This window comes from Leopardus geoffroyi, chromosome C1 (genome assembly GCF_018350155.1).
Source record: "Leopardus geoffroyi isolate Oge1 chromosome C1, O.geoffroyi_Oge1_pat1.0, whole genome shotgun sequence".
Classification (NCBI taxonomy): Eukaryota; Metazoa; Chordata; class Mammalia; order Carnivora; family Felidae; genus Leopardus; species Leopardus geoffroyi.
The window spans coordinates 94938367-94964975 of record NC_059328.1 but is presented as its reverse complement, the minus strand read 5'-3'; the positions used below and the strand labels follow the sequence as shown (position 1 = coordinate 94964975).

General features: G+C 52.1%; 1 protein-coding gene across 6 annotated transcripts; it reads left to right on the top strand.

Moving 5' to 3' along the window:
- Positions 1-4775: 4775 nt before the first annotated feature.
- On the top strand, positions 4776-24090 carry DENND2D (DENN domain containing 2D). Of its 6 annotated transcripts, none has more exons than XM_045478626.1 (12): positions 4776-5087; positions 9694-9869; positions 10704-10816; positions 11521-11590; positions 12312-12389; positions 13451-13591; positions 14604-14752; positions 18653-18830; positions 22095-22136; positions 22526-22610; positions 22916-23155; positions 23579-24090. In XM_045478626.1, exons 1-12 carry the CDS (start codon positions 5030-5032, stop codon positions 23653-23655), a joined length of 1407 nt encoding a protein of 468 aa, XP_045334582.1. In that variant the 5' UTR covers positions 4776-5029; the 3' UTR covers positions 23656-24090. The 6 variants fall into 6 exon arrangements, with proteins under 6 accessions (XP_045334582.1, XP_045334581.1, XP_045334583.1 ...); XM_045478625.1 differs by having other exon boundaries at positions 4778-5087; positions 22913-23155; XM_045478623.1 differs by lacking the exon at positions 4776-5087 and adding an exon at positions 6948-9091.
- The last annotated feature ends 2519 nt before the right edge of the window (positions 24091-26609 follow it).

The window sequence follows — 26609 nt, the reverse complement described above, 5'->3', positions numbered from 1 at the left end:
CGGTACCTTGGTAAAAGATAGAGGTTACCATTCAAAAAATCAAAACAGTGATAGAAGATGCACAATATTCTGAGAAAGGTATAGGACTAAGAAGACCGATTGAGCCACCCATCAACCGATCAATCAACCGATTGAGCCACCCAGGTGCCCCTAGAAAGGTTTTGTAAAAAGTAAGTAGACATTGTTAAGTGAAAGAAGTCAATCTTAAAAGTCTACCTACTGCATGATTTCCATTCTATGGAATTCTGGAAAAGGCAAAACTATGAACACAATAAAAGGATCAGGGGTTTCCAGGGGTTTCACGGGAGGGAAGGAGGGATGAGTAAGTAGGTGGAGCATAGGCTTGGGAGTGGGGTTTAGGGCAGTGAAACCAGTGCATATGACACTGTAATGATGAGTACGTGTTACTGTACATTTGCCCAAACCCACAGAAAGTATGGGACAAAGAGTGAACACTGATATAAGCCATAGACCTCACTTAAAAATAGTGTATCAATATTGCCTTATCAATTCTAACAAATGTACCACACAAATACAAGATGTTAATAATAGGGAAAACTGTGAGGGTGAAAGTGAGGGAATATTCTCTGCACTGTACTTTCCTTTCGATTTTCGTATACCTGACATTGCTCTAAAACTTAGTGTATTATATTTTTTTTTTAATAATTTTTTTTCCAACGTTTATTTATTTTTGGGACAGAGAGAGACAGAGCATGAACAGGGGAGGGGCAGAGAGAGAGAGGGAGACACAGAATCGGAAACAGGCTCCAGACTCTGAGCCATCAGCCCAGAGCCTGACGCGGGGCTCGAACTCACGGACCGCGAGATCGTGACCTGGCTGAAGTCGGACGCTTAACCGACTGCGCCACCCAGGCGCCCCTAGTGTATTATATTTTTTAAGCAAATAGAATTTTCCAAATTCATTTTATCTCCCAGTCCTAGTTCCTGGAGATTATGAGACTTTATTTTACCAGCCAAAATGCAAGTTTCTCCTTCATGTTTCTAGACTGCTATGTGTTTCTATTCATCCCAGTACCTCTGCATTATATTTTCCCCAGAGGAATGTAAACTCTGTGAGGGCAGGGACCATGCCTAAGTCAGCTTTGGGAGATCCTGTCAGTTTTCTGCTCAGACCTCCCAATGGCTCCCCATTCCAACTGCTTTACATATATTAACTCATTTAATCCTTAGAACAACAATCCTTAGGAAGTAGGTGCCCTTCTTACCCACCAGATAATAAGAAAACAGAATCAGGGAGGCTAAGAAGCTTGGGCAATTGAACAAAGCTGGTAACTGGCAGATCTGGGATACCAACCCAAGGTAGTCGGACTTCAGAGTTTGCAGAAAAAGTACCAGAAAACTCCCAATTTTTTTATGCTGTAGGTCACACACATTTTTGGGTTTGTGTAATGATTTTAGGGTGCCTCAATTATGTCTTTTTAAAAATGTTTACTTTTTTGAGAGAGAGAGAGAGAGAGAGAGCACAAGGAGGGGAGGGGCAGAGAGAGAGGGGGACAGAGGATCTGAAGTGGGCTTTGCCCTGACAGAAGAGAGCCCGATGTGGGGCTCAAGCCCACACACCATGATATCATGATCTGAGCTGAAGTCGGACGCTTAACTGAGTCACCCAGGCGCCCCTCAGTTATGTCTTTTTAAAAATGCAGCAATAGAATGGAAGAAAAAAGGAGAACTATCTTGCAAAGAGTAGGAGTGGTATTGTCCTGTGAAACTTCTGTAGTTTTTGTATATTACATGCATGTGTATTTGTGTTGGAAGCCATGTAAAATGTATTTAGAAAGCTCACTGCCTTAATCTGTCAAGAGAGCCATTACCTCAGGTAGCAAGAGGTGCTCCCGGCTCCTGCCAGCCACACCGGGCTCCTGCCTCCTTACTCTGAGAGCACGTTGGCTTTGTTCTGTGCATGTGCTGGCTTTGCCTCCGCAGCTCTTGCCCTCCTCAAACCCAGTGATGACCAGAGACAGAAAAACACCATCCCTTCTAGGGAAACCCATACCAGACATCCCCAGCAGATCACTCCTCGACTAGAACAGATAATGTCCTTACCAGCCAGAGCTGGGTCACATGCCCACTGTAAACGAGGCTCAAGAAAGGAGACTGGGGCTACGATGCTCAGATTCCACCCATGTGATACAACTCTGGCCAAAGGCTGCCAGCAAAGTAAAAGGCAGAATGGATGTTAAGCAACCTCAGTAGAACCCAGGGGAACAAAACGTTTCAAGTGATTTTCTGTCTCCGTAGAGATGGAAGTTTAGGGCAGACTACCCTTCGACTCATTCATTCATTTATTCACTCAAGTATTTCCTGATTACCTCGTGTGTGCCTACACTGTTACCAGGCCCTGGGGACACAGAGTTAGGCAAAAGAGACACAGCTGATGCCTCTTGGGGAAAACTCTAGAAAAGGAAAGTGTAGTTGAGTAGTCTCAAGGTTATCCAAATATAGAGCACAAACTCCTGTCTAAAAGGGAGAGATTTGAGACCTTCGGCTCCAGGAGCTCTTTGTTGTAATATAAAAGGTCATCTTTGTTTCCATTATTCAGATGTTTAACCCACTGCTTCAAACCCATATGTCCCTCTATGCCACAATTAACTTTCCTACAGTTATCTGTACCTTCTCATTCTCAACTGGCTTATACCTCCATTTATGTCACCCTACGGTCCTGATGAGTATTTTTTAAAGTCTCTTAAAATTAAACTCCGAGCACATGGGTGGCTCAGTCATTGAGCATCTGACTTCAGCTCAGGTCATGATCTCAGAGTTCGTGAGTTCGAGCCCCACGTCGGGTGAGCTTGAGCCCCGAATCAGGTGAACACGAGCCCCCTTTCAGGTAAAAACACAAGTCCCACTTCGGGTGAGCCCCAAATTCTATCTATCTCTTTCTGCCCTTCACTCACTTGTGCCCTCTCTCTCTCTCTCTAAGAAAAATGAAACATATAGAAACATATAGAAAAATGCATAAAACTGGACAATACAAAGAATGATCACACACTGAACACATTTATGTATCTGCCGCTATGTTAAGAATGAGGACATTCCAGCACCCAGAAACCCTATGGTATCCTTCTGGTCATTATTTCCTCCTTCCTCCATAAATCTGCCATCATCCTGGCTTTTCATACTATATATATTAGTTTTGCTTGTTTTTAACTTTATATATTGATGGAACCTTACATTATGTGCTCTTTCATGTCTGGTTCTTTGGCCCAACGTCACATTTGTGTGACTAGCCATGTTGTGTGCCACAGTGGTTTATTGATGTCTTTCACTGCTGCATAGTACTCCATTGTAAGAATATGCCACAGTCCATCCATTTCACTGTTTATGGACACTTGAGATTATTTCCAGTGCGAGGCTATTTCAGGTAGGCTTTCCATGAATATTTGTGTATGCCTTTTTAGTTGTACACGTGCACATATTTCTTTGCCTGTTTTTAAAGGGAGGAAGTGATTTGGTCTGGACCGCCATAAAATAGGTTGAGAAAATTAAGGCACGACAATATTCAACCGACTGGACACGTTGATCATGAACAACTGTTGTACTTACACAGAGATGCATAAGACACCAGCCAAGAGGAGATACTTGGGGAGGAGGTGTCCTTGCGTGTGGGAACACACAGAGAATAGGGAACAGAAACAGACTGTGTAATTAAGTACAAAATTGCATATGCCCAGAGTAGAGGCCAACTTTTAGAACCTCCTGGCAAAGACTAGACAGTTTAATACCAGGGCTGGATTCTCCACTCCTGCTCACCCACCCTGTCTGTGACAGGAGAGGTACCTGGAGGCCATGCGTGGGTGACAGAAAGGAGGTGTAGGTCTGAGGGTCCTTTCTATAGAGCCCAGACATATTTCTGCCAGTGTCTTCTGCCTTGTGCCTCTCACAAGTGAAACTGAGGCTAAAACCTCTGTGAATGCAGAAACTTCAGATAGACTCTGCACACGCCCCACCCTTCCCAGCCTACAGGTGCAGGTCTGGGAGGAAGAGGAGAGCCAGGCAGGTGGCCCAGAAGCAAGTGGGGCTTATCAGATGCAAATTTTCATGTCTGACAACTAAAGCTTGAAGTCTCTGCGTGTTCATTCGGATTTCAATGAGTAGGAGAAGGGCGGAGGAGGAGCTGAAAGGCTCTATGGGGATTTCGGATTAGACCAGGAGTGTGGATAGCTGCAGCTGACATCACCATCACCACCATCATCATCACCATCACCATCACCATCCCTTACATTTGTATCACATGATAGTCTACAAAGAGCTTTCTGTTCCTTAGCGTTCACATGTCTGTGGGCTGGCGGGGCAGGGTTTACTCCCACTTTGCTGAGCTACCCAAGCACACTCTGGACGCAAGTCAGGGTCAGATCCCTAAGGGTTCCTCCAGTCCCTCCTCGGGAGCCCGAAGGGCTGTCGTTGGCTCGTTGGTTCTTAGGGAAGTGAAATAGGGAAAAGAGCGAGGGACACGTGCCCTATGGGGGCAAGGACACAGAAAGCATAGGACACAGAAGGAAATAGCCAGAGGCTACAGCAGTTGCGGGGTGGGGAGAGATGGAAGGGTGGAAGGTGTGCCGACTCTGAGATAAGTGGAGCCACCTGGAAAGGGCCCCGGTGCCCACAGGGCACTCCCAGCCGGTGCTGAGAAGGTAGGGCGTGACCGCGTCGCACCCGCGCGTTTGGGGACTGCGGGCTCGGGCAAGTCGAGCTTCCCGGGGCGCCCCACGGAGGGTGGGAGCGTGGTGGCACCGCCCCCTCCCGGACGCGCGTCGAGCGCCCTCTGTCACCCCACGCCGCTCCGCCGGGGGCGCGGGGGGGGGGGGTGCCCAGGGCAGAGGCGGCCCGCCCAGGTGCGCCGGGGTTTGGCCCGCCGTCCGGAAGGTGCGCCGCCCGGTCCCGGGCCTGTGCCTTTGGCCTCCCCCCCCAACCCCCCCGCGTAAAAGCGAAAGTGCCGGGTCCGCGAAGGGCGAGCTCCGGGGGCGGGGCCGGCGCGGACCCGGGACGGGCGCCGGGCACTCGCCGGGCCATGGATGGGCTCGGCCACCGCCTCCGAGCCAGCCTGAGACTGAAGCGCCGCCGCGGGGGTTAGTGCGGGGCCGGGGCGCGGGGGCGGGGAAGCCGGGGGCCGGGCCTCGAGGCTGGCGGGGCGGGGGCCGGGGGAGAGGGTGGGGGGGGGAGGCTGAAGGGGGGGGCGACTGAGGGCCACTAGGAGCGCAGGCCCGGCGCCAGGTGAGCCGGAGAGGGGGCGCAGGTGGAGGGGACGTGGCGAGGTGGCGCCGGGGTCGCAGATCGGAGGGGCGCCCAGGCCCGCGGGGGCGAGGGGGAGGCGGCGGGCCGAAGGAAGCCGTTGTGGGGCCCCGGGGCCACGTGTCCTCCCAGCCAGGAAGCTTGTGGTGCAACCGCAGTGTGCTTGAGGCGCCCTCCTGGAACCCCAGCCCCGCCCCGCCCCGCCCGCTCTGCGTTCCTCGGAAACTCAGCTCCCCCGACGTGACCGCCCCCACCTGCGGGCGGCGGGGCCCCGGAGAGTGTGGCCCCCGGCAGACCTGGGAGAGCGCCTGCTCTGCGGGGCCTTAGAGCCTGCGAACCAGACAGGGCACGCCTGCCCTGGCCGCTGACACCCCCACCCCCAGGTGAGGGAGAAAGAATTCCTCCCGTCCAGGGTTGTGGGGACTCCAGTAGAAGTCACTTCCTTTCTTCCTAGCAGGGGCGCTGGGCTTTGCAAGAACACAATTGGGAATTCATTCATGTTTTCATTCATTCAACAAACATTTATTTCGGCTTGCCGGTAGCCAGTCCTGAAGTGTCCTTTAGATACTTTGCCCAGAGGTCGCACCTTCTGAGCAGAAAGGAGTCCGTTGGAAGGTAAATCGGGTCACTCCCAGACAGCCTTCTAACATTGGCAGTTGAAAAGTCCCCTTCCTACGCCAGGCCCCCGAATTGGGCAGATCTGGGGTGAGACACAGGTGCTCCTTCTGCCCTCCCTCCTGCCACCCCCCCCACCCCCCTCACTCCCAGACTATTTCAGAGACAGGAATGGGGGCAGGGCTCTGGACAGCAAGGGTTGGCACGGAGTTCGGCCATTCTGACCTCGCTGGTGTCCTCCTTTCTCTGGAGAGTACTGGCCTGGGCTTTCCTGGACTCCCTCAACCCTCAGAAGGCTGTGTGAATGGCAGAGTTCTGCTTTTGGCAGCCCAGAGGAGACATTCCAATTGTTCCCACCCCAGCCCCCAAAGTGGGCTGATCATGGTGTCTGGGCATCGAGGAGGAGCTGTGAGGTGAGCAGCCGGTGTTCGCTGTCCTGAGCTTGGCCACCTGTCAGGCCAGGAGAGTGTGCTCTCTTCGTCTTCCATACCATCCTTCACCTTTCTGGGCAGTTCCCGCATCTTCTTTTCCCTTTTGCCCTCAGGGCAGCTGTGTGGTAAGAGGTGTGTGTGTGCGTGTGTTTATGTGTGTGCACGTACACGCATGTGTAAATCATCCTGGTGGGAAGAAGTGGCAGTGGTAGTGGTCCTGAGTGGAGAGCAGCTGAGCTAGAAAAGGAAGAGCCAGCCTTCTACATCAAAGTGCTAAAAAGTCCCCTTACCTATAGTCTAGCTGGTTTTGTGACTTTAGTCAGGTGGCCGTGGGAGGGGCTTCCTGGTGGAGGAACAAGTGTAACCAGACTCTCGACTTCCCTAGAAGGGGTGGCTCCCTCCTCAACTAAAAAACTCAGGACTGTGATTGCACTCCAGGGCACCAGGGATTAAATGAGATGACCTATATTAATAGGATGAATGTTTTCTTTCTTTTTTTTTTTTTAATTTTTTTACATTTATTTATTTATTTTTGAGAGACAGAGAGAGACAGGGTGTAAGCAGGGGAGGGGCAGAGAGAGAGGGAGACACAGAATCCGAAGCAGGCTCCAGGCTCTGAGCTGTCAGCACAGAGCCCGACGCAGGGCTCAAACTCACAGACCTCGAGATCATGACCCGAGCCGAAGTCGGACACTCAACCAACTGAGCCACCCAGCCGCCCCTAGGATGAATGTTTTCTGTTCAGCTTTTCTCTTCTGTTGATAAACCTCTTTGAAAGGGAGAAGAAAGCAATCCTTTTCTGGATTTCTTGGGCTTCAGCCCAAAAGTCTGGTAATCTCTTTTGTTTGATTTTGTGAGTTTTGCTGTTCTCCTGGCTCTGCTGATAAAGCAGGAGGAAATGGGCTGAAAATGCAACCCAAAGGGTTCAGGGAAAGGCATAATTTCCTGAGGTTCTGGAATGGTCAGTGAAAAGATTTGGGTTCTCAAAGACCTTTGCAAACAGGAGGCAGCCCACATTTGTGGAATGGTTGGTGAGTACTATATCTAAAAGGCAGGAGCATAGACATGGGACTCTCATAATTCCTACCCACCCCCCCCCCATTCTGTTAATAGTCCCTGAATAGCCCCTGACTTGTTCTGTGACTCAGTTTCCCCATCTGTATGAGGAAGATGCTTGTTCCTCAGGTGGTGAGGGCTGTGCAACAAGTCTGTGCAGGTTGTAAGGCGTGGTGACAGTTCTGAGTATTCTGGGTCATTGTCCTCACCATGACAGAATCTGTCACATCCTTCCTTGTGGGTTCTCCCCACGAGTCGTGTCTGGGGCCCCTGAGTCTTGGCTTTTACTAGTCCCACGAAAGCCAATCTGGAGCTCTTAAGAAGAAGGCAGCCATCTCCCCCTTTCAAGCAACCCACTTTCCTCCAGTGGGCTGCTAATTCTTTGCTGGAGTGGCAAACACTGTTACCAAACCCTTTTGCTTCCTGGCCCCTTTTAGAGTCAGCTTTCTGACAAAGTCCTCTCTGACCCCGGGCATTTACTCATTCCTAGGTGACTTATTGTTATTTTTCTCTCTTCCCCAGCCTCCTGGCTCTAGATACCACTAGAGCCCAAGGGGCCACCTGCTCTGCTTTTAGCTTGGGCAGAACTATTGACCTGGCTCAACGGGGAAAAAAGCCTGAGCAGGAGTGGGGGTAGGGCAGAGATCACCCAGTTGCTTTCTATTGTCACCGAATGCCCCTCAAGCTGCTGAGGCTACTGGTCCGTCCCCTACTGTAGGCCAGGGAGACTGTCCTGAGTCAGTGCTTCCTATTTGGGAAGTGGGATCCTTTGCTGGAGCCCTGGAACGGTTCCCGTGAGAGAAGTCAGACTTTGGATATATTGCAGGGGTGAAGGGGGGGGGGGGGAGTGCGGTAAGAGATGCATCGCTGTAGATCATCCTGAAGTATCAGGAACTCTCCAGCTCAGAGATGGATTTGTTGTCTATTTTACCTCCAGGAGAGGAGGCTTTTACGTTCGTATCAATTTCCAGAACTCTCTCATGCTAGAACGGTTTTTTTCCATTTAGAGAATTAATGGACTGGGTCTATTTATCTTAATCAAGGGAGGCAGTGGTATGCTGGCTGTGGGGAATATTTGGTCCTATCCTCTTGCTTGCAGTCCTGAAGTCCTGGAAACTCCTGAATGCAGCATGGGGCCTTGCAGGGGTTTGGGGCGGTAGTGGACCAAGTTGAGATGTGAAAGGTCAGGAGTCAAAGTTACGGGGATATAAGATCCCTGTCATGGGGCTGGTGAAGTTCCAGTGCCCACAGTCTGATGCTCTTAGGCATTCTTCACTGTCCCGAAGTTGTAAATAAACCCGTTGCACAATCCGCAACCCAGAATTCACAGCCCTTAGCCCAGAAAGCAGCTGGGCCTTGGAGGTGTTTGCTCACGACCTTTTCTCTCGCCACACCCTGGGGCTCTTGGGAGGAGCTGAGGTCTGAGCTGCAGTGCCAGGATGCTGCCTCTGTTGGTGCGGGCCTTCTGCTGCCTTCTTGGGTCCCGTCACATCCTTCTTGCTCAGCCATTGGGTGCTCAGCATGGAAACTGCCGTCCCCTGTTTGGAAGGCAGCACATGGCTTGGCTTCACGGAGTTGTGGTTGGAGACTGAAGCGGCCCCTCTCTCAGACTCTCTGTAGCCGGTCTGTAGGAGGAAAGGGAAGGACTCCAATGCCCTGCAGGTTCGAGAAGATGGAAGGACAAGTGGTAGGCACGATGCTCAGGCTGTTCCGCAACCGGCTGCCCCGACTCCGAGCAGGTCTGGACTGGATTACCCACTTCCTGTTTTCTAGGGTGACCCTCTTGGATGGGGCTGTTTCTTCCTTGAAATGCTTCTTCCTTTTCTTACATGTAGAATCTTTATAGTTTGACCTCCATCTGGTCCCCCGTGTGCCTAGACCAGAATACTTCCCCTACTGGATTTTAGAGCAGGTCATGCCCCACCATGGGGGGGTTTGTGTGGTCACAGGCACGTGGCTCTGGGACCTGTTCTGCTTTGGATACATGTCGGCTCAGGGCTTACTCTTTCAGGTACTGCCCTGGGCACCTGTGGGTGGGCACAGTCTCTGCCTCTGGGGCATAGGGCCTCCCAAGCGGCTCCCCAGTCCCTTTCCTTGGCGTCCAAATCAGTGGCTTCTGTCCCCCTCTTGGCTCCCTGGGTTTTCAAATCTCCCAGGGCAGGCACGGAAACTGCCCAGTTGGTTCTGACCCTGTTGCAGGCCCTGAGGAGCGGGGAAGGCTCCGGGGACCTTCGCGTTGGCCTGGCGGCCCCGAGGTGCACAACTTGCCGGGAGCCACACAGGCTCCACCTGGGGCATGGGCTGCGGAGATACCAAGTGGGGTCTGGTGTCTTGGTTTCAGGAAGTCGCCAGGACAACCTGAGGGAAGCTGCGAAGGAACCAGAAAGGGCCCCGGAGCACTGTCTGTCCACCTTTGCTGGAGGGCAGCACTTCTTTGAATACCTCTTCGTGGTTTCCCTCAAAAAAAAGAGTTCAGGGCATGACTATGAGCCCACCATCACCTACCAGTTTCCCAAGGTAAGGACTGAAGGAGGGGGCAGGGGGAGCCCGGGTTTGGGTGTTTGAGAGGGGGGCGGTGCCAGGGCTCAGGTCTAGAGCCGCCTTGCGCTCCTCCGCTCCTGTTTCCTTCAGGCCCAGCCCTGTTTCCTGTTATCACCCACAGAATCTAGGTCTGGCTTCTTTGTGAGGACCTGACCTGGGCTCCCTGGCCGGGAGACCAGGCTGGTTCTTCTGCCCCTTTTGGGGCCTCCTAGTTCTTCCAAATTCCATCCTTAGTCATCCTTCTCTGTAGAGAAGCTTACCTTCTGCCAGACCTCCTTGCAGGCATCCCCTCCCTGGGGTGGGTGGGAAGGAGAGGGTGGGGCGGGCACACAGCTGGTGGGCAGGCTCAGCCTGTGGCCACAGCCCAAACACCAGGCTCCTTCATGTCTGCTCCCGCACTGCGGTCAGGGGCGGGCGTAGGGCATCCTCATTGACCCTGCCGGCCCGGCAGCTGAGCTGGCCACCTGTCCTCTCTAATGTGGTGGCTCTCTCACGTGGCCCCTCCAGGAGGCCAGGCAGCCTCTGGGCCTTTCTATACCAAGTGAGGCCCTGGCCCCCTTCCTGCCTATGTGGGTCCTTAGGATACTGATGTCTAACTCAGGCTCGTGTAGACTCAGCCGTGGGGCTGGTCGGACCCTGAATGAAGTCCCTGTGCAGAGTGACAGGCAGAGGCACGTTGAGCCCCCATGCCAGCAGGAAAGCTTATTCTCAAACTGCTTTAGAGCCTCAAGAGCAGCCTGCCAGCCCTCAAGCCCTCTCCTCCTGCCCCTGCCCCCACAATTCACTGGGCTTTTCCCCTGTTTCCTATAGCGAGAGAACCTGCTTCGGGGCCAGCAGGAGGAGGAGGAACGGCTGCTCAGTGCCATCCCCTTGTTCTGCTTCCCAGATGGGAATGAGTGGGCACCACTCACTGAGTACCCCAGGTAATTGCCCGGGCCTGGGACAGAGGAACCTGGGACTGGGGGAGAAGGGACAAGTGTGAGCCGTGTGGGTCCTGTGGCTCCCTCACTTGGTGTGGATGCCAGTTCTCACCAGCTTCTCTCCTGATGGGGAGGGGCTGTAGTCAATCCATTTATAAACGTCTCTCCTGGAGTCCCCCAAGGCCAGGGATCTTAGCCAACTCGGTCAACCGGCCTGTCACCTCTGTCCAGAGAAGGGCGAGGTTCTCTCACCTGTCCTGGGAATGACAGTCGCCATGTTTTGGCTGCTTCTGGAAGAAGCTGGACTCAGCAGAAGGCCTTTGGCTTCAATGAAGGCAATGTGGCAAAGTCCCTTTCAGCATCAGCCCTGGTTTTTGGCTGCCCGAGTTCGCATTTTGGCTTTACCACTTTTGAGTCGAATGACCTTGGATAAGAACCACCTTTGCGGCCTCAGTTCCTTTGTCTTTCAAGTGGGGATCGTAATTGAACCTACCTCAAAGGGTTGTTTCGACAATGAAACGAGGTGGTGCGTTTAGAGCTGGGAGCCAATAAGCACGTAATAAATTACTGGTGTTATTATTACTCTCAGGATTAACCAGCAGCTCCCCTCTGCCCCCCTGACCCTGCTCAGCATCTCTCTGAGGCTGCCGCCTTCCTGTTTTAGGGTCTAGTGGGCAAATGCAAACCATGTGTGTGCTCTTCTTCAGGGAGACCTTTTCCTTCGTTCTGACCAACGTGGATGGGAGCAGGAAGATTGGATACTGCAGGCGCCTCTTGGTCTGTGCTGCTCAGAACCGCCCCCTCCTCTCTGCAGCCCACTTGGCTCCACAGCTGGGCTTGCTCAAGCTTCAGCTGCAAAAGCCAAGGCTCCTTGGCAGTGGTGGTTGCGGGGAGCGCACGGCCCAGCACCTGCTGCCATGTTAGTGCCCTCTGCAACCCTGCAGGAATGGGGACACTTGCCTCTCCTTGCCCACCCAGGGGACCTTTGCTGGCCATGCTTTGGTCTCTTCTCTCACCAAGCTTCTGACATCTCCCTGTGTGGGAGGCTCCTGCCTAATCCCCTCTCCACCTTCTGTACCCAGGCCTGGCCGCCTTGGCCCCCAGAGCCTCCCAGAGCATAGACTGGGGCTGGACAATGATTCTTGGGTCTCAAGAGGATTCTCCAAGTCACTTTTACAGTGCCGTCCTCCCTCGCCATTCCCTCATCTCTACAACACACTTGCTCCCTTTCTCTGCGGGCCCCACCTGGTGCTGGTGCTGACGGTGGCAGGGCTTGGTCCCCTCAAGGCCATCTTCTTTTGACTGTGGTGGCTGTTCTGGCCTCCCTGCTGCCTGCGCCACGAACAGAAGCTCTGCACAGCCAGGGGCTTCTCCGTCTGGCCTGCCTTTCCCCATGAGTCCCCTAGTCCCAGCCACCAGCCCTGTGCCCCGTCAGCCCCAGTTGGGAGAAGCCCTGGGGAGGCTGCGGCACTGAAGGAGCCTGTCTGTCCCTCCCCAGCCCGCCGGCCGTGGCCCTCGCCTTCCCAAGGTTTACTGCATCATCAGCTGCATCGGCTGCTTTGGCCTGTTCTCCAAGGTAGAGGTGGAGCGGGATTCCTTGGGGCCTGTTTGGCCTGTTCAGCCTCCAGGTCGGCCTGGCCGCCTGACCTGTCTGTGCTCCCTGGGCCCTCAGTGGACTTCTTTTCTCACAGCCGGGGTCGATCCTAGGCACACTTGGGGAAATTGAGGCAGAGAGGAGCTTGGGCTCGAGAAAACTGGGACTTTCTCCCTCGCAGAGAGCCCACGCTCCCCCTCTGGTCAGGTAAGAAAGCAGCTGGAGCACGACAGCAGGGAAAATCCCAGGTTAGGGGGCGGGAGTTTCCCGTTTCCTCATCCGTCAAGGGCGTGCAGTGATGGCTCACCTCCCTGGCTTAGGGCCTGGCACGAGGCTCGAATGAAGCGACATGAGAAATGCAGAACACTGAACAAGTGTGAAGACGGCTGCTCTACAGGGGGGCCCCGAGACTCCCCGTGAGCCCTCTGAGGGGGGAGGTCCCTAGGACTTCTGGAGCTAACTGCAGGGCCTGTGCACCCGAGTCAGGCCTCAGAATGGACAGGCATGTCTTGGTGGCCACGAAAGAGCTTCAATGTGCTCTGCCCCCAGCAGGATCTTCAGAGGGTGAGGGCAGGACGCTGTGAGCCTTTGCTTGGTGGAGTGTTCATCTGGGCTGGGTTCTCGGGGATGCAGTCTGGCCCTGGCCCTGGCGAGTCTCCGGTGGAAGTCGGAGGGCAGAGTAACACCCAAGAGGCCCAGGGTTCTAGGCTCCCACTGCACCCAGCATCCCAGCGTGATGAGACATGGTACCACTGTGTGCGGTGGTTGGCTCTGGGATGACTGCGGGGGGGGGGGGGGGGCGGGGGGGGAAGGCGGTCACGTGGTGCCAGGAAAAGGGAGGAACGGACTGGTAGGGAGAGGGTGAAAGGAAGAAGGCTACAGGCCTCCTGCAGGAGAGAAACAGCAGACTGGGCTCTGCCGGGGAAGAGAGGGAAGCCTAGAAGGTCCACGGGGATTGGCTGGATCAGTGCAGGGCGGGAAGACGCACGCACGGGGGTCTCTGCCACTTCCCGGTGGCATCCCTCTGAGCCGTTTCCTTGCAGATCCTGGATGAGGTGGAGAAGAGGCACCAGATCTCCGTGGCCGTCATTTACCCGTTCATGCAGGGCCTCCGAGAGGCGGCCTTCCCTGCCCCCGGGAAGACTGTCACCCTCAAGAGCTTCATCCCCGACTCGGGCACTGAGGTGGGTTACGGAGTGCATGAGCCCCAGCTTCGGTGGTACCGCTGTCACAGTCATGCCATCCCCCCTCCCTGGTTAACACACCCAGACTGAGCCAGGCCGGGACCGGGGCCTGACTAGAAGGATTGACAGAGCTGAAAATCAAACCCACGTTTTCTGACCCTCCCAACCTGATGCTCCCAGGGACCTACTTACTGTTCGGGCCACCAAGACTTGTATTTATAATAAATAAAACATGTAAGCTAAGGTTCCTGGTGCTGGAATGGACTGTGCCCCCAGCCCCAAACGGCCATTTCTCCCCATTACCACCCTTATCTTCCCATGTGTGTGTCCAGTATCACTCCCTCATGGCCTCCCATCTGTCTACTTGTTATCATCCCTCCCCACCCCTGTGTCCGCACCCATGCCACACGGGGATGCTGTCACTGCAGGCACAAGGCTGTCTCTTCCAGTCCTGCCCCCTGGGACTGTGGAAGGTCGGCCTGCCTCTCTGAACCTTGGCTTCCCTATGTAAAAATGAGGGGAGGAGCTAGGCCTCCATAGAATGCTTGCCCTACACCAGGCCATGCAATTTTCTGGATACAACTCGGTGGATACAATGAATAGGATTCCTGACCTCCTGGAGATTAAAATCTAGTGGAGGAGACAGACACTAAGTAAGGAAAGACACAAATAAGTATGTAAAGTGACGAAAGGGGAGAAACCAGATGCTCCATGAGAAAATGATGGAAACACACGTCCAATTAGGCGGGCCTCTGAGCCGGAGGGAGGAGGAGACAAGCAGAAGGGTGACCTGACCTGTGAGGACCCTCAGGCAGGAAGAGCAGACTGGAAAGGGGGACGGGGTCGGCATGACCCTCAGAGCTAAGGGAAACCACCGAAGTGCTTCCATCAGGGGAGAGGCCGGATCAGATGTAGCCAGGAGAGTGGAGGGGAGGCAGGTGGAGACCCAGCGTTCCAGGGTCTGCGAGTTTTCAATGTGGTGACACCTTCTCTCTCCTTGGTTCCCCTGCAGTTCATCTCCCTGACACGGCCCCTGGACTCCCACCTAGAACACGTGGATTTTAGATCTCTGTTGCGCTGTCTCCGTTTTGAGCAGATCCTTCATATATTTGCCTCTGCAGTGCTGGAGAGAAGAATCATCTTCCTGGCAGAAGATCTCAGGTGGGTCCAGCCGCTGGGCCGCTTCCCCGGGCCGTCTGGCTCCCCTGGGTTGAGGGGACGGACCGGAGGGTTCTCTAAGGGAATCAGGCTGTAGGACCTTGACACCCACCCTCCTGCCTCCAGGTCTGATTTTGCACTAAGCCTCCTAGAGAAACAGCTGTTGCAATTCCCCTGCTTCTGCCTCCAAACTTGATTGCTGCCTAAGGGTGAAGAAAGATCCAGATTTGGCTCCAGGCAGAGACCAGTCAGGGTGGGTGCAGATGTGATTCTGCTCCTGATGGCTTAGGGAGGGAAAGAAGGCGTATATAGGTTTGGAGGTCAGAAGCCCATCATCCCCCCCCCCTTTTTTTTTTTTAAAGTTTATTTATTTATTAGAGAGAGAGAGAGAGAGAGGGAGCGTGCAAGCAGGGGAGGGGCAGAGAGACGGAGAGAGAGAATCCCAAGCAGGCCCCATGCTGTCAGTGCTTAGCCCAACGCGACGCTCAATCCCACAAACTGAGATCATGACGTGAGCCAAAATCAAGAGTCGGACACTCAACCGACTGAGCCACCCAGGCGCCCCAAGCCCATCATCCTTAATGGCAGACACATCTCATCTATCCGTTTTTTCACTCATTCAACAAACATTTATTGTGTGTCAGCTGTCTGCCAGATGCCAAACGTCAGGAAGATACAGACAAACAAGACATGGTCTTTGACCCGAGGGGATGTAGGAATCTGTAGTGGTTGAATGCACAGGTGTTGAAATCAGCAGGGCAAGGTTCAAGTCCAAACCATTCTTCTACCTTTAACTGTGTGCTTTCCCTTAGGGTAGTTTCTTGACTTCCTGAAGTCATAGTCTCCTTATCTGTAAAATCACAATAAGGATCGTGCCTACCTCATAAGCTTCTGCCGAGGATCAAATGACACAGTGCACCACCTCCCTGCCGGGCATACACGTAGCCCGGAGTGTTATATTAATTTCAGGTGTACAACATACTGATTCGACAGTTCTATACGTTCCTCGGTGCTCCCCAAGATAGGTGTAGTCACGGCCAGTCACCCTGCAACATTATTACAATGTCGTGGACTCTCTTCCCTACGCTGTACTTTTCATCTCCGTGACTTGCTTATTTTTATAACCAGAAGTTTGTACCTCTTAACCCCCTTCACTTATTTTGCCCATCCTCCCTCCCACCTCCTCTCTGGCAACCACCAGTTTGTTCCCTGTATTTATGGGTCTGTGTCTGCTTCTGTTTGTTGTATTGTTTTTTAGGTTCACGTAGAAGTGAACTCATGCGGTATTCGTCTTTCTCTGTCTGACTTCTGAAATTTTTTTTAATGTTTATTTATTTCTGAGACAGAGAGAGACAGAGCATGAGTGGGGGAGGGGCAGAGAGAGAGGGAGACACAGAATCCGAAGCAGGCTCCAGGCTCTGAGCTGTCAGCACAGAGCCTGACGCGGGGCTCGAACTCACAAACCGTGAGATCATGACCTGAGCCGAAGTCGGTCGCTCAACCGACTGAGCCATCCAGGCACCCCTGTCTGACTTCTTTCATTTAGCATAGTACATGGTCTAGGTCCATCCATGTTGGTGTGAAATTGCAAGATTTCATTGTTTTCGTATGGCCAATCTTCCTTTGTGTATGTGTATATATCAACTCTTTTTTATCCATTCACCGATCGGTGGACGCTTAGGTTGTTTTCGTATCTTGGCTCTTGTAAAAGAGTGCTGCAGTAAACCTAAGGGTGCATACAGCTTTTCAAATTAGTGTTTTTGTTTTCTTTGGATATACACACAGCAGAATTATTGGGTTCTGTGGTATTTTGGTTTTTAACTTTTGGAGGGACCTCCATGCTGTTTTCCACAGTAGCTGCATCACTTTCCATTCCCACCAACAGTGAATGAGGGTTCCCTTTTCTCCACATCCTCTCCACCACTTGCTATCCCTTGTGTTCTTGATATAAGCCATTCTGATGGGTGTGAGGTTATATCTCATTGTGGTTTCCATTTGCATTTCCCTGACGATTAGTGGTGCTGAGGATCTTCTCTGTGTGTCTTCTTTAGAAAAATGGCTATTCAGGTCATCTGCCCATTTTTTAATCACATGACTGTGATGATTTTTGGTGTTGACTTGTGTGAGTTCATTATATATTTTAGATATTAACCTTTTATTGGTTATGTCATCCTCAAATCTTCTCCCATTCAGTAGGCTGCCTTTTCATTTCGTTGAAGGTTTCCTTTGCTGTGCCAAAGCCAGCTGTTATCCTTCATGATAAGTTCACAGCTGCATATATCCCTGTACATAGTCAAAGAAGGGGACTGTCGTTTCTTGGTCTCTGCCTCTTACGGGCCTCAAGTCTGAGAAAGACATGGGGAGACATATGATAGAAGAAGAGGAAAATATCATAAAACAGTAGGAGGCTGACCTTTTATTCATGTCTGGGGAGGGAGAAAGCCAAGGATATTGGACTGACAACCCTGGTTCTATCTTTTAGGGAAGAAGAAAACGAGGTTAGGTTAGGGGCTCAAATGTTAGGCCAGAGGGTCAGGGGAATGTCATGGGTATTAGGGGAAAGGAAGCGTGTAGGGCTTGAGGTCTCTGGGCTGAACATTCTATAAAAATCAGTGACCGCCAAAAAGGCACTCGTTGTAGGCTAAATCCTTGAGGGAAGTGGTGGCATCTTCTGCTCTGGAAATAGTGTTCCCACTTTCAACCCTGTAGAAAAATACGAAGTTTCTCTTGTGGCTGGAGCTGGGCTTCCTCCTTTTCCCCTGAGATCAGTGTTTGGGAAGTGAAGGTGATTCCAGGTGCCTGCTGGCCTGGGCACAGGCCAGGGCAGGCAGGACTCGCCTCTCAGGTGCTCACTTTCTCCAGGGAGGTTGCCCCCCTCCACCCACCCCCCCCCCACTTCCTTCCCACACTGAGCTTGTCAGACCCCTGAAGCACAGGCAGGGAGGAGACTTCCAGTCAGCCTAAGCCCGGCTAGACCCTCAGGGACTCAATCTTTGTGACTCAGGAAGTGCAAGCTCCATTCTAAGAACTGAAACACGGTTTCTGTATCTGTGTTTTGATTGGCCTCGGGTTAGGTGTTGTTTGGAGAAATGGGGAGCCACGGAGAAGCCGTGGAGAGGAGCGGAGAGGACAGAGAACAGGCCGTGTGTGTGTGTGTGTGTGTGTGTGTGTGTGTGTTGGGGGGTGTGGTGAGGAGTCTGCCTGAGCTGTGACCGAGGCAGGAATCATCCAGGGGAATGCTTCATTGGAAGGGTGGAGGGGCCACCTCTGTGGGACTTTCCGGGTAGGAATTGCCGGGCAAAGGTTCCTGGAATCTAGGAATTTCCCCAAGCTCGCTCTGGCACCAACCTGTTAACTTTAAATAACCTCCGGTGGCCAGAGGGAGCCGTGAGAGGTAAAGACTACGTATGGGTGAGGGTGGATAGCCACAAGGAGGAAACACGGCTTCGCCTCTCTGCTGTGTCTCACTGTTTACGTTTGTCTCCTTAACTACACTGTGAGTTTGTTCAGTGGGGTCAGCGCCTTGTACTTCCTGGTGTCCACATCCTTAGCGCAGTGGTGAGCGTGTAGAAGGGCTCAGTCAGTAAGCTGCTGGAGTGAAGGCATTTCCTCTTCCCCCCTCTCTGGAGCCACTAGTGTTTTTGTGCAGTGGGGAGAGGGGGCACCAACTGGGCGGGAAAAGAAGGGTCAGACAGAGGCCCCATCCTGGATGAGAGGAGCCTCGAGGCCGCTCCTGGCTTCTGTCCCCCACGCTCCCTCCCCGCAGCCATCGGTAGTCCCAAGCTCTGCGACCGGCACAGCTCTAGACTTGCTCCTGCCGTCGGCGGGGGGCCGTGGGGGGTGTGTCGTGGCGGAGGCACAGGGAGGCCCCTCTGACTCGTGTTCTCTGTGCCCTGTCCCCAGCACCCTGTCTCAGTGCATCCACGCTGCCGCCGCGCTGCTCTACCCCTTCAGCTGGGCGCACACCTACATCCCCGTTGTCCCCGAGAGCCTTTTGGACACTGTCTGCTGCCCCACTCCCTTCATGGTCGGAGTACAAATGCGCTTTCAGCAGCAGGTTATGGATAGCCCCATGGAAGAGGTATGATGCAGCAGGAAGAGGGCGTCGCTTGGGGTCGGGCACACCTGGCTTTGCACCTGGGCTCCGCCACTAACAGCCGTGTGACTCGGAGCAAGTTGCTTACCCTCTTTCAGCCTGAGCTTCTTCCCTGCAAAACGGGGACGGCAGTGTTCAAGTGCTAGGGGTTCTGGGGGAAAGAGCCTGCAGGAAAGCTCATAGCCTGGTGCCTCACGCATGGTTGATGCTCAGCACGTGGCTACTTCCTCCTCCCGGAAGATTTCCTTCTGGGCTTAAGGGGCAGCTTATTCAGGGGTCGTCCAGCCGTCCTATGTCGGTTGGCTCCGAAGGGCAGGCCCTGGGGTGTCCCATCACTCATCTGAATGGACAAGCACAGCTGGTCTATACCCCACCACACCCCACTAGAATTCATTTGCGTTCCCTGCAAGGGAGCTAATGTAGCCCTCCTGCAAACGATGAGCCTTGATAAATGCAGATTTTTGCGGCGAGAGTTACCTTCTTTTTTTTTTTAAGGTTTGTTTACTTATTTATTTATTTATTTAGACAGAGCGAGTGCATGTGTACATGAGCAGGGGCAGGGAAGGGAGAGCGGATCCCAAGCACCCTCCACACTGTCAGTGCAGAGCCTGACGCGGGGCTTGAACTCAAACTGCAAGATCATGACCAGAACCGAAATCAAGAGGCCGACACTTGACCCACTGAGCCACCCAGAGGCCCCACAAGAGTTCTCTCTCTGATTACCTCAGAGCTCACTTGGCTAATGAGGATATAGGTCCAGATCCCCCTTGGTTTTGTCAGCTTCTGGTTTCTTGGCGGTGGCCCAGACACGCCCAGAGGGCTGCGTGGTGAAAACGGGCATTGGTAGCATAAAGCCAACTCCAGTGTTGGAAGAACAACTCAAAACATGCACTCTGCTTGTTCCCAAGATCGCCCGTTGCTATAATCTCAGTTATGAGAGTTACTTAGGGATGTCTACACTGGCTAACCATTGACTTCTGTGCAAAGGGCTGACCAAGGGAAGAGGTGAGGTCTAGTGGGAAGCTACTGAAGAGGCAGGAACCAGCCTGAGGGGGAAGATTTCCCCCATTTGCGTAAGAAACCATGGAGGTCCCAAGAACTGAGTTGACTTATTCGAGGCCACACAGGCAATGATGGAACCTAGCACAGATAGAACCAAAGCCCCTCTTATACAACGTGTTGCTGGGAAGTAAAGAAGTCAGCTACTTCCCTTCCTAACTTCCCTGGCCTTCCCAGCCCTCCTCGTAAGTGCTGAGTAGACAGGACTTTTGAAGGAGCCTTTGCCATGTGACTAACTGGGTCAGAGTATTAGCCCCACGTTTAGCAAGGACTTAAAATATCCCAACCCTAGGAGTTATGAAACTTGCTGACACCGCAGTTCCGACTCCTCCCCGACAGCCAGGCAGGACGACACCCCAAGGCCTGCTGTGCAAGAGCCTTGGCCTGTTTTCGTCCTCAGCAGCTGCTCTGCGAAATGGGCAGGGGCCGAGGAAGGGGGAAGGCCAGGGGCCGCTGGGGCTGTGGGGGGATTCTTTGGCGGCCCACATAAGCTCTCTGGAAGGGATTACTCAACAGACCATAATATAGCGATTACTAGAAAGATTCTGGGGAACAACTTCACAAAAAAAATTCTTCATTCGTACTCTTAGCTCCCTGAAATGAACTGCCTTCCCTGAATGAAGGCATGTGAGCCTATGTAGTCAAGTGATTTCAGGCCTGGACTAGTTCAACGTTTTCTCCCCTGATAATGGATATTTACAGTGCCTACTCTGTCTTTTGGCACACTTTCCGGTCCCTCTTTCCTTTTATTTGGAAGAACGGAGCATAGAAGGGATCATTCACCATATTGGCAAGACCAAGAGTCCACAAACTGCAAAGGGGGGCCCAGCAGGCTTTTAAATGACCAAGCCAGGCTTGTGGATCATGGCAAACTGTTGAGCACGTGCCCTACCTAAAGGGGGCAGCTGCACTCAGTTCCATCTGAACATGGTCCTTTAGAAACATGGACCAACCAGGGGTGCCTGGGTGGCTCTGTCGGTTAAGCGTCTGACTCCAGCTCAGGTCATGATCTCATGATCTGTGAGTTCAAGCCCCGTGTCAGGCTCTGTGCTGACAGCTCAAGCCTGGACGCTGCTTTGGATTCTGTATCTCCTTCTCTCTGCCCCTTCCCTGCTCATGCCTCTGTCTCTCTCTCTCTCTAAAGTAAATAAACGTAAAACAAGTTTTAAAAAAATAAGGACATGTGGACCAACCAGTGTTAGAGTTCCTGACTTTTCAGGAGTCCTAAAACCAAGTTTAAGTGAATTTTCCCATTTTGAATATTGGAAAACAACTCAATTGTTTAAACATACTCTGAGGATCAAAGAAACAGATCAGCAGGTTGGAATCCCACCAGCAGGATGCCAATTTGTAATCTCTAGTCTGGACTGAGGACCCCTTGGACAGTGAGGGAGCCGGTAGCAGGACTCAAGTGCCAGCCCTGTGCGTGCCTTCCCTGCAGCCTGCAGACACACACATGGTTTCCTCACCACCTCTCCTTCCCTATTCCTGTTGCCCTGGGCTCATTTCCTTCTCTTCCCATTTCCCGTGGGAAGGTCCAGAGCTCCCAGAGAGTTTTTAAACTAGGACGCCAGGAGTTCATACAGAAAGTTGTTGCAAGCATCAAAAGATCAAAAGCCATCCACTGCTGTCCTAAATCTGACCAGAGGGCAGGGAGTTGAAGGAGGGTGGTGGAGAAAGGGATGCAGAACGTAGGACCCATCTAGGCTTGGAAATGGGCTCTACCAGTTGTAAGACCTTGGACAACTTTCTTGTTCGTTCCCTCACCTGCAAAATGGGGATAGTGCCTGCCTCTCCAGGACCGTGGGGAGAATTAACTGAGAGAAAATGTGCAAAGCCCGATCGTGTGTGCTGTGTGCTAAATGTTCCAGATCTAGAAGCCATTACTGTGATCCATTTTTCATTAAGAGTGACTGGCTGTGATTTCTCCCATGTTGTATTCCTTCCTACCTTAGCGCTCCTCCTCACCCCCTTCCTACACCCTCATTCCTTTTCCCCAGGAAGGGAACTGGGGTTTCCAAGGAGGGGAAGGGTGAGAAAGGATGGTGTCACGCAGGAAAGGAGAATTGCAGTTGCCGATCTTGTTGCCATTTGGGCTGACAGGTACGGCCACAGGCAGAAATGCAGGTGGTAAGTGCCCCTGTGGTCTCTGATGGGAAGAGGGAAAACCATTCGCTCTATTTATTTCAGGTCCTATTGGTGAATCTTTGTGAAGGAACCTTCTTAATGTCAGTAAGTATCTGGGCTCCGACGCCCCTGCAGGCCCACCACCTGGTCTATCACACTCGTCTCGCCCGTGCTCCACCTCCTTCCACGTAGTTGAAGTGCTTTTGCTGGGGGAGAACCCACGCTAAGACCATTCTATGAGGCGATCGGTGTTGATGCTTCTAAAGCAGGGATGTAAACCCAGTACCCCAGGGATATAGAGAAGACTTGCTAATGTTTACACTCAGACTCAAGACCCAGAGGCAGTGTCTGTTGTTTCTCTCTTACATGGCCAATTATTTGGGGGTAGAGTTGGGGTGTAGAATTCACACCCTCCTCACGCTATCTGCCGATACACCTCCTGTGAAGACACCGCCTCCCTGACAGCTTGACGTCTGAGCTCTGTTCTGTCCTAGGTTGGTGATGAAAAAGATATCCTACCACCCAAGCTTCAGGATGACATCTTAGAGTCTCTTGGCCAGGGGATCAATGAGTTCGAGAGTAAGTCCTTGGTCCTCCTTATTTGGGTTTCTCCACAGAGCCTGAGGGCAGGATTCCCGACCACCCCTGCCCAGACTAAAATGGACTCACTCAGCAGTCCTGGGCCAGTCCCAGGTGCCTAGATTCTAGGGCCAGTCTGAGTGCAAGATGTCATTCTTCCTAAGCAGGGGTGCAGAACCCGTACCCAATCTCCTATTTTGATCGGGAATTATGAGGCCTACCCTGGCCGCTTCCCTGCCGTGAAAGACACCTGGAGGCAAGAGTGGGTGGTTCTTCTGAGACGGCCTCTTGTATATCTCCAGCAGCTTCCGAACAGCTCAACGAGCATGTTTCGGGCCCATTTGTGCAGTTCTTTGTCAAGACTGTGGGCCACTATGCTTCCTACATCAAGCGGGAGGCAAACGGGCAAGGCCGCTTCCAAGAACGGGCCTTCTATAAGGCTCTGACCTCCAAGACCAACCGCCGATTTGTGAAGAAGTTTGTGAAGACACAGCTCTTCTCCCTTTTCATCCAGGAAGCTGAGAAGAGCAAGCACCCTCCTGCAGGTATGCGGTGACGGCCCCTATCATTCCAAGCCCAGAGAGGGTCTCTGCCTCCAAGTCAGGTGTGGCCCGAGGATGAACAGCATGGTGTCTAGAGGCCCACGAAATAAGATGTAGTCTTGTCAGTGGGGTTGGAACAAAGTAACTTGAAGCCTCAGAAAATGCCTCTGGGCTGCCATTTGGTAGAATTTGCTCTTTGTTTTAACCTGGAGTTAATTTCTACTGACTATTCTATGTGTAGCCCCAGATTGGGGCCAAATTGAATACCTGGATCTCCAGAGGCCTGTGACAACATGGGAGTCCTGGCGGGAATGTGGGTGTGGTGGCGGAGGAGACAGAGAGGGTATATCTGATCCCCGTTCCTGACCTCATCGTCGTCCACTTGGCCGGATTATATGCCTCTAACACCGGCTTCTGAACCCACAGGCTACTTCCAACAGAAGATACTTGAATACGAGGAACAGAAGAAACAGAAGAAATCAAGGGAAAAGACTGTGAAATAAGAGCTGTGGTCAAAAGCGGGGGACTGGACTCACGGGTCAGTTTTGGACTTTGGCCCCTGCCAGCACGGTGGGATTGGCAAAGCTTGCAGCCCCCAGAACCCACGGCCTTCTTCCGAGTCCTGGTAACCAGGTCTGGCGTCAAGCTGGTGTCTTGGGTTTGGGATCCCTGGAATCAGCTTTCCCAGGACCGTGGAAGGCTCGGACCTCCGTGCTCACGGAGCTGGGCTCAAAGCTACATTTTCTGCGCAGGTGACACAGCACAGTAGCACAGGTGCTGTGGAGCCTTAGAAGTTGCTGTGAATGCCCTCTTCCAGGAACCACTATGATGAAGTCCTCAACAGGGAAAGTACTTGTGGCCCAAAGGCTCAGTCTCTCCACGTAAAAAAGAGGTCTGTGGACATAGGAAGATAAGAATAAAGATGAAAGTCTTGTTTACGTGTTATCTTTGGCCTCCACACTGGGGGGAGAAACCAGGAGCACAAGGCAAAAAGATAGGAGAATAAACTGCATGGGGAGTGGGAGACCTGGCCACTGTGGCCCAGAACTTTGGGGCTGTGTTTGGACTGGGGGTCGGCTGCTCTGTTTCTAACAGGAAGGGTGGGGTTACCGGGAGAAGCGGCATCAGCACTGGGACAGGGCGGCAGTTCTTGGGTCTAGTCGGGTGTGCCTTCCAGAATCCGGGAGGAAAGGCTGCTAGCCACGGAAGTATCTGCATTCCAGGGAAACTTGAGGTAGGAAATTTCAGTTCCCAGAAGCCAGTGAAGAGCTCTACATTGCTTCCATAGGCAGGTCTGTCTGCCCATCACAACTGAACCTTCAGTTGTAGACATCCAACTTCCTACTTGGTTATTTTGAGAAACCAAGTTCAACTCTTTTAAAAATTAAAAAAAAAAAATTTTTTTTTAAACATTTATCTTTGAGAGAGAGACAGAGTATGAGCTGGGGAGGGGAAGAGAGAGGAGACACAAAATCTGAAGCAGCTTCCAGGCTCTGAGCACAGAGCCTGACGTGGGGCTCGAACCCACGAACTGTGAAATCGTGAGCTGGGCTGAAGTCGGATGCTTAAATAACTGAGCCACCCGGGCATCCCTAAACTTTTTTTCTGAGTTTATTTTTTGAGAGAGAAAGCAGGGGAGGGACAGAGAGAATCCCCAGCAGGCTCCATACTGTCAGTGCAGAGCATGATGCAGGGCTCAAACCCATGAACCACGAGATCATGAGCTGAGACGAAATCAAGAGTTGGACGCGTCACTGACTGAGCCCCCCAGGTGCCCCCTTAGACACCAATTTCAACTCTTTAGCTAACGGTGGAGGGATTGCTGCATTGCCGTTTCCCTCTTTCAGAAAAGAGTATTATAATCTTAAGAGTCCAAAGGAGTTGAGTGGTCACCTGGTCCACCTTCCCTCTGTACTTCCAATGACAGCTTCTGTTTCAACACTGAAAGGGATGGGAAACTTTTAGAAGCCTCTTACCTTTCAAAACTCTCATCTTTTGAATGTGCGTGTGTGAGCGTGGCCCTCGGAGGCCCCTGAATTCTATATGAAGAACACAAATGTTTTCGGGGGTGCAGCACAGACACACGCTGCGGGCGGCAGATGTTCCACTGTCCACCCACCGCCTGTAGAGATGCTGCTACTCTTCACGGGTTCTAAGAGCCAGTGCCATTCCTAAACCTCGCTGTACCTCAGAAGGTTTTAGAACATGCACTGGGGTCCTGGGAAGCTTGAAAATACTTTCTGAGGCCTCATCCCAAACTGACTAAAGCATGTGTAGAGATAGGACCTGGGAACCTGTAATTTCTAAAGCTCCTTCAGGTGATTCCGACACCCAACTAGGTATAGGATCAAAGAGGAGGCGGGCCAGCTGAGGTTGACTATAAGTGTACCCTTGATCTGATGACGATGTACCTGGAGCTAAGAAAGCACACACGGAGGATCTGAGCATTTTTCAGATTCCCTTTATGGCTGAAAAGGATTTGAGCATCTGGGTTTATAGCTTTAGCCCACAAAAACGTACTATGGTGTGAGGAGAGAACACTGGACCAGGATTCAGAAGATACGGAGTCTAGTCCCTATTTGGAAAAGGAACGACTGTGTGACACTGATGCACCACTTAGCCTCTCGGCAGACCTCAATTTCCACTGCAGGTAATTACCATCTGCTGTGTCTATTGTATTATTCAAGGAGGGCAGTAGGTGCAACTGTTCCAAATAAGTAGAATTATCCTTCTTCGTCCTAACCTTCAAAACTACCCCAGATGCTGGAGGAGTTGCTAGCCAGCAAAAACAATGAGAGATTTCTCTCTACTGCTACAGTCTAGCAAGGAACTTGAAGGTTTCACTGTCGCTCCTACTCAAGATTACAGGGGATTAACGGAAGCATTAGAAGTGCAAGAGAGCAGAGTTCCGACTCCCAGCTGAGGCAGAACGGCTATCGTTTACCCATGATTACAAAAACAGGGTATAAATACAAATCAACAGGAATCTATACAAATCAATAAAAAGATACCACTAGTTTCTTTTCTGCTGTCCCCCTCCATTCAAGCATCTGGACTATACATACTGCGGAAACAGATCCGGCTTATAGTCACTGAAGACAGCTGCTTCTCATTTCAAACTGTAGCATACCGAGGAGGCAGAACAGGAGCACAACTTTTCGGTAACTGCCTAGGGAGGCCGAAGCCTCTCTCATTGAAAATTCTGGGGAAGGGTTTGAGATTCCTAAAAGATTTATAATCTGAAGGGTGACAAATGCAACGAAAAAAACCTATCAAGAAGGAAAACGAACACAGTTCCATATTTTAAGTTAAACAGAACAGATCGCAGGACACATAATGACAAAGCAGATGACCGAATTTCCTCATTTATTAAAGAACAGAAATAAATTTTGCTTAAAAAAAAAAATGACATTAAAACTTAGTCTATCTTTCCACTGAATAAAATTGAGAAAAAGGC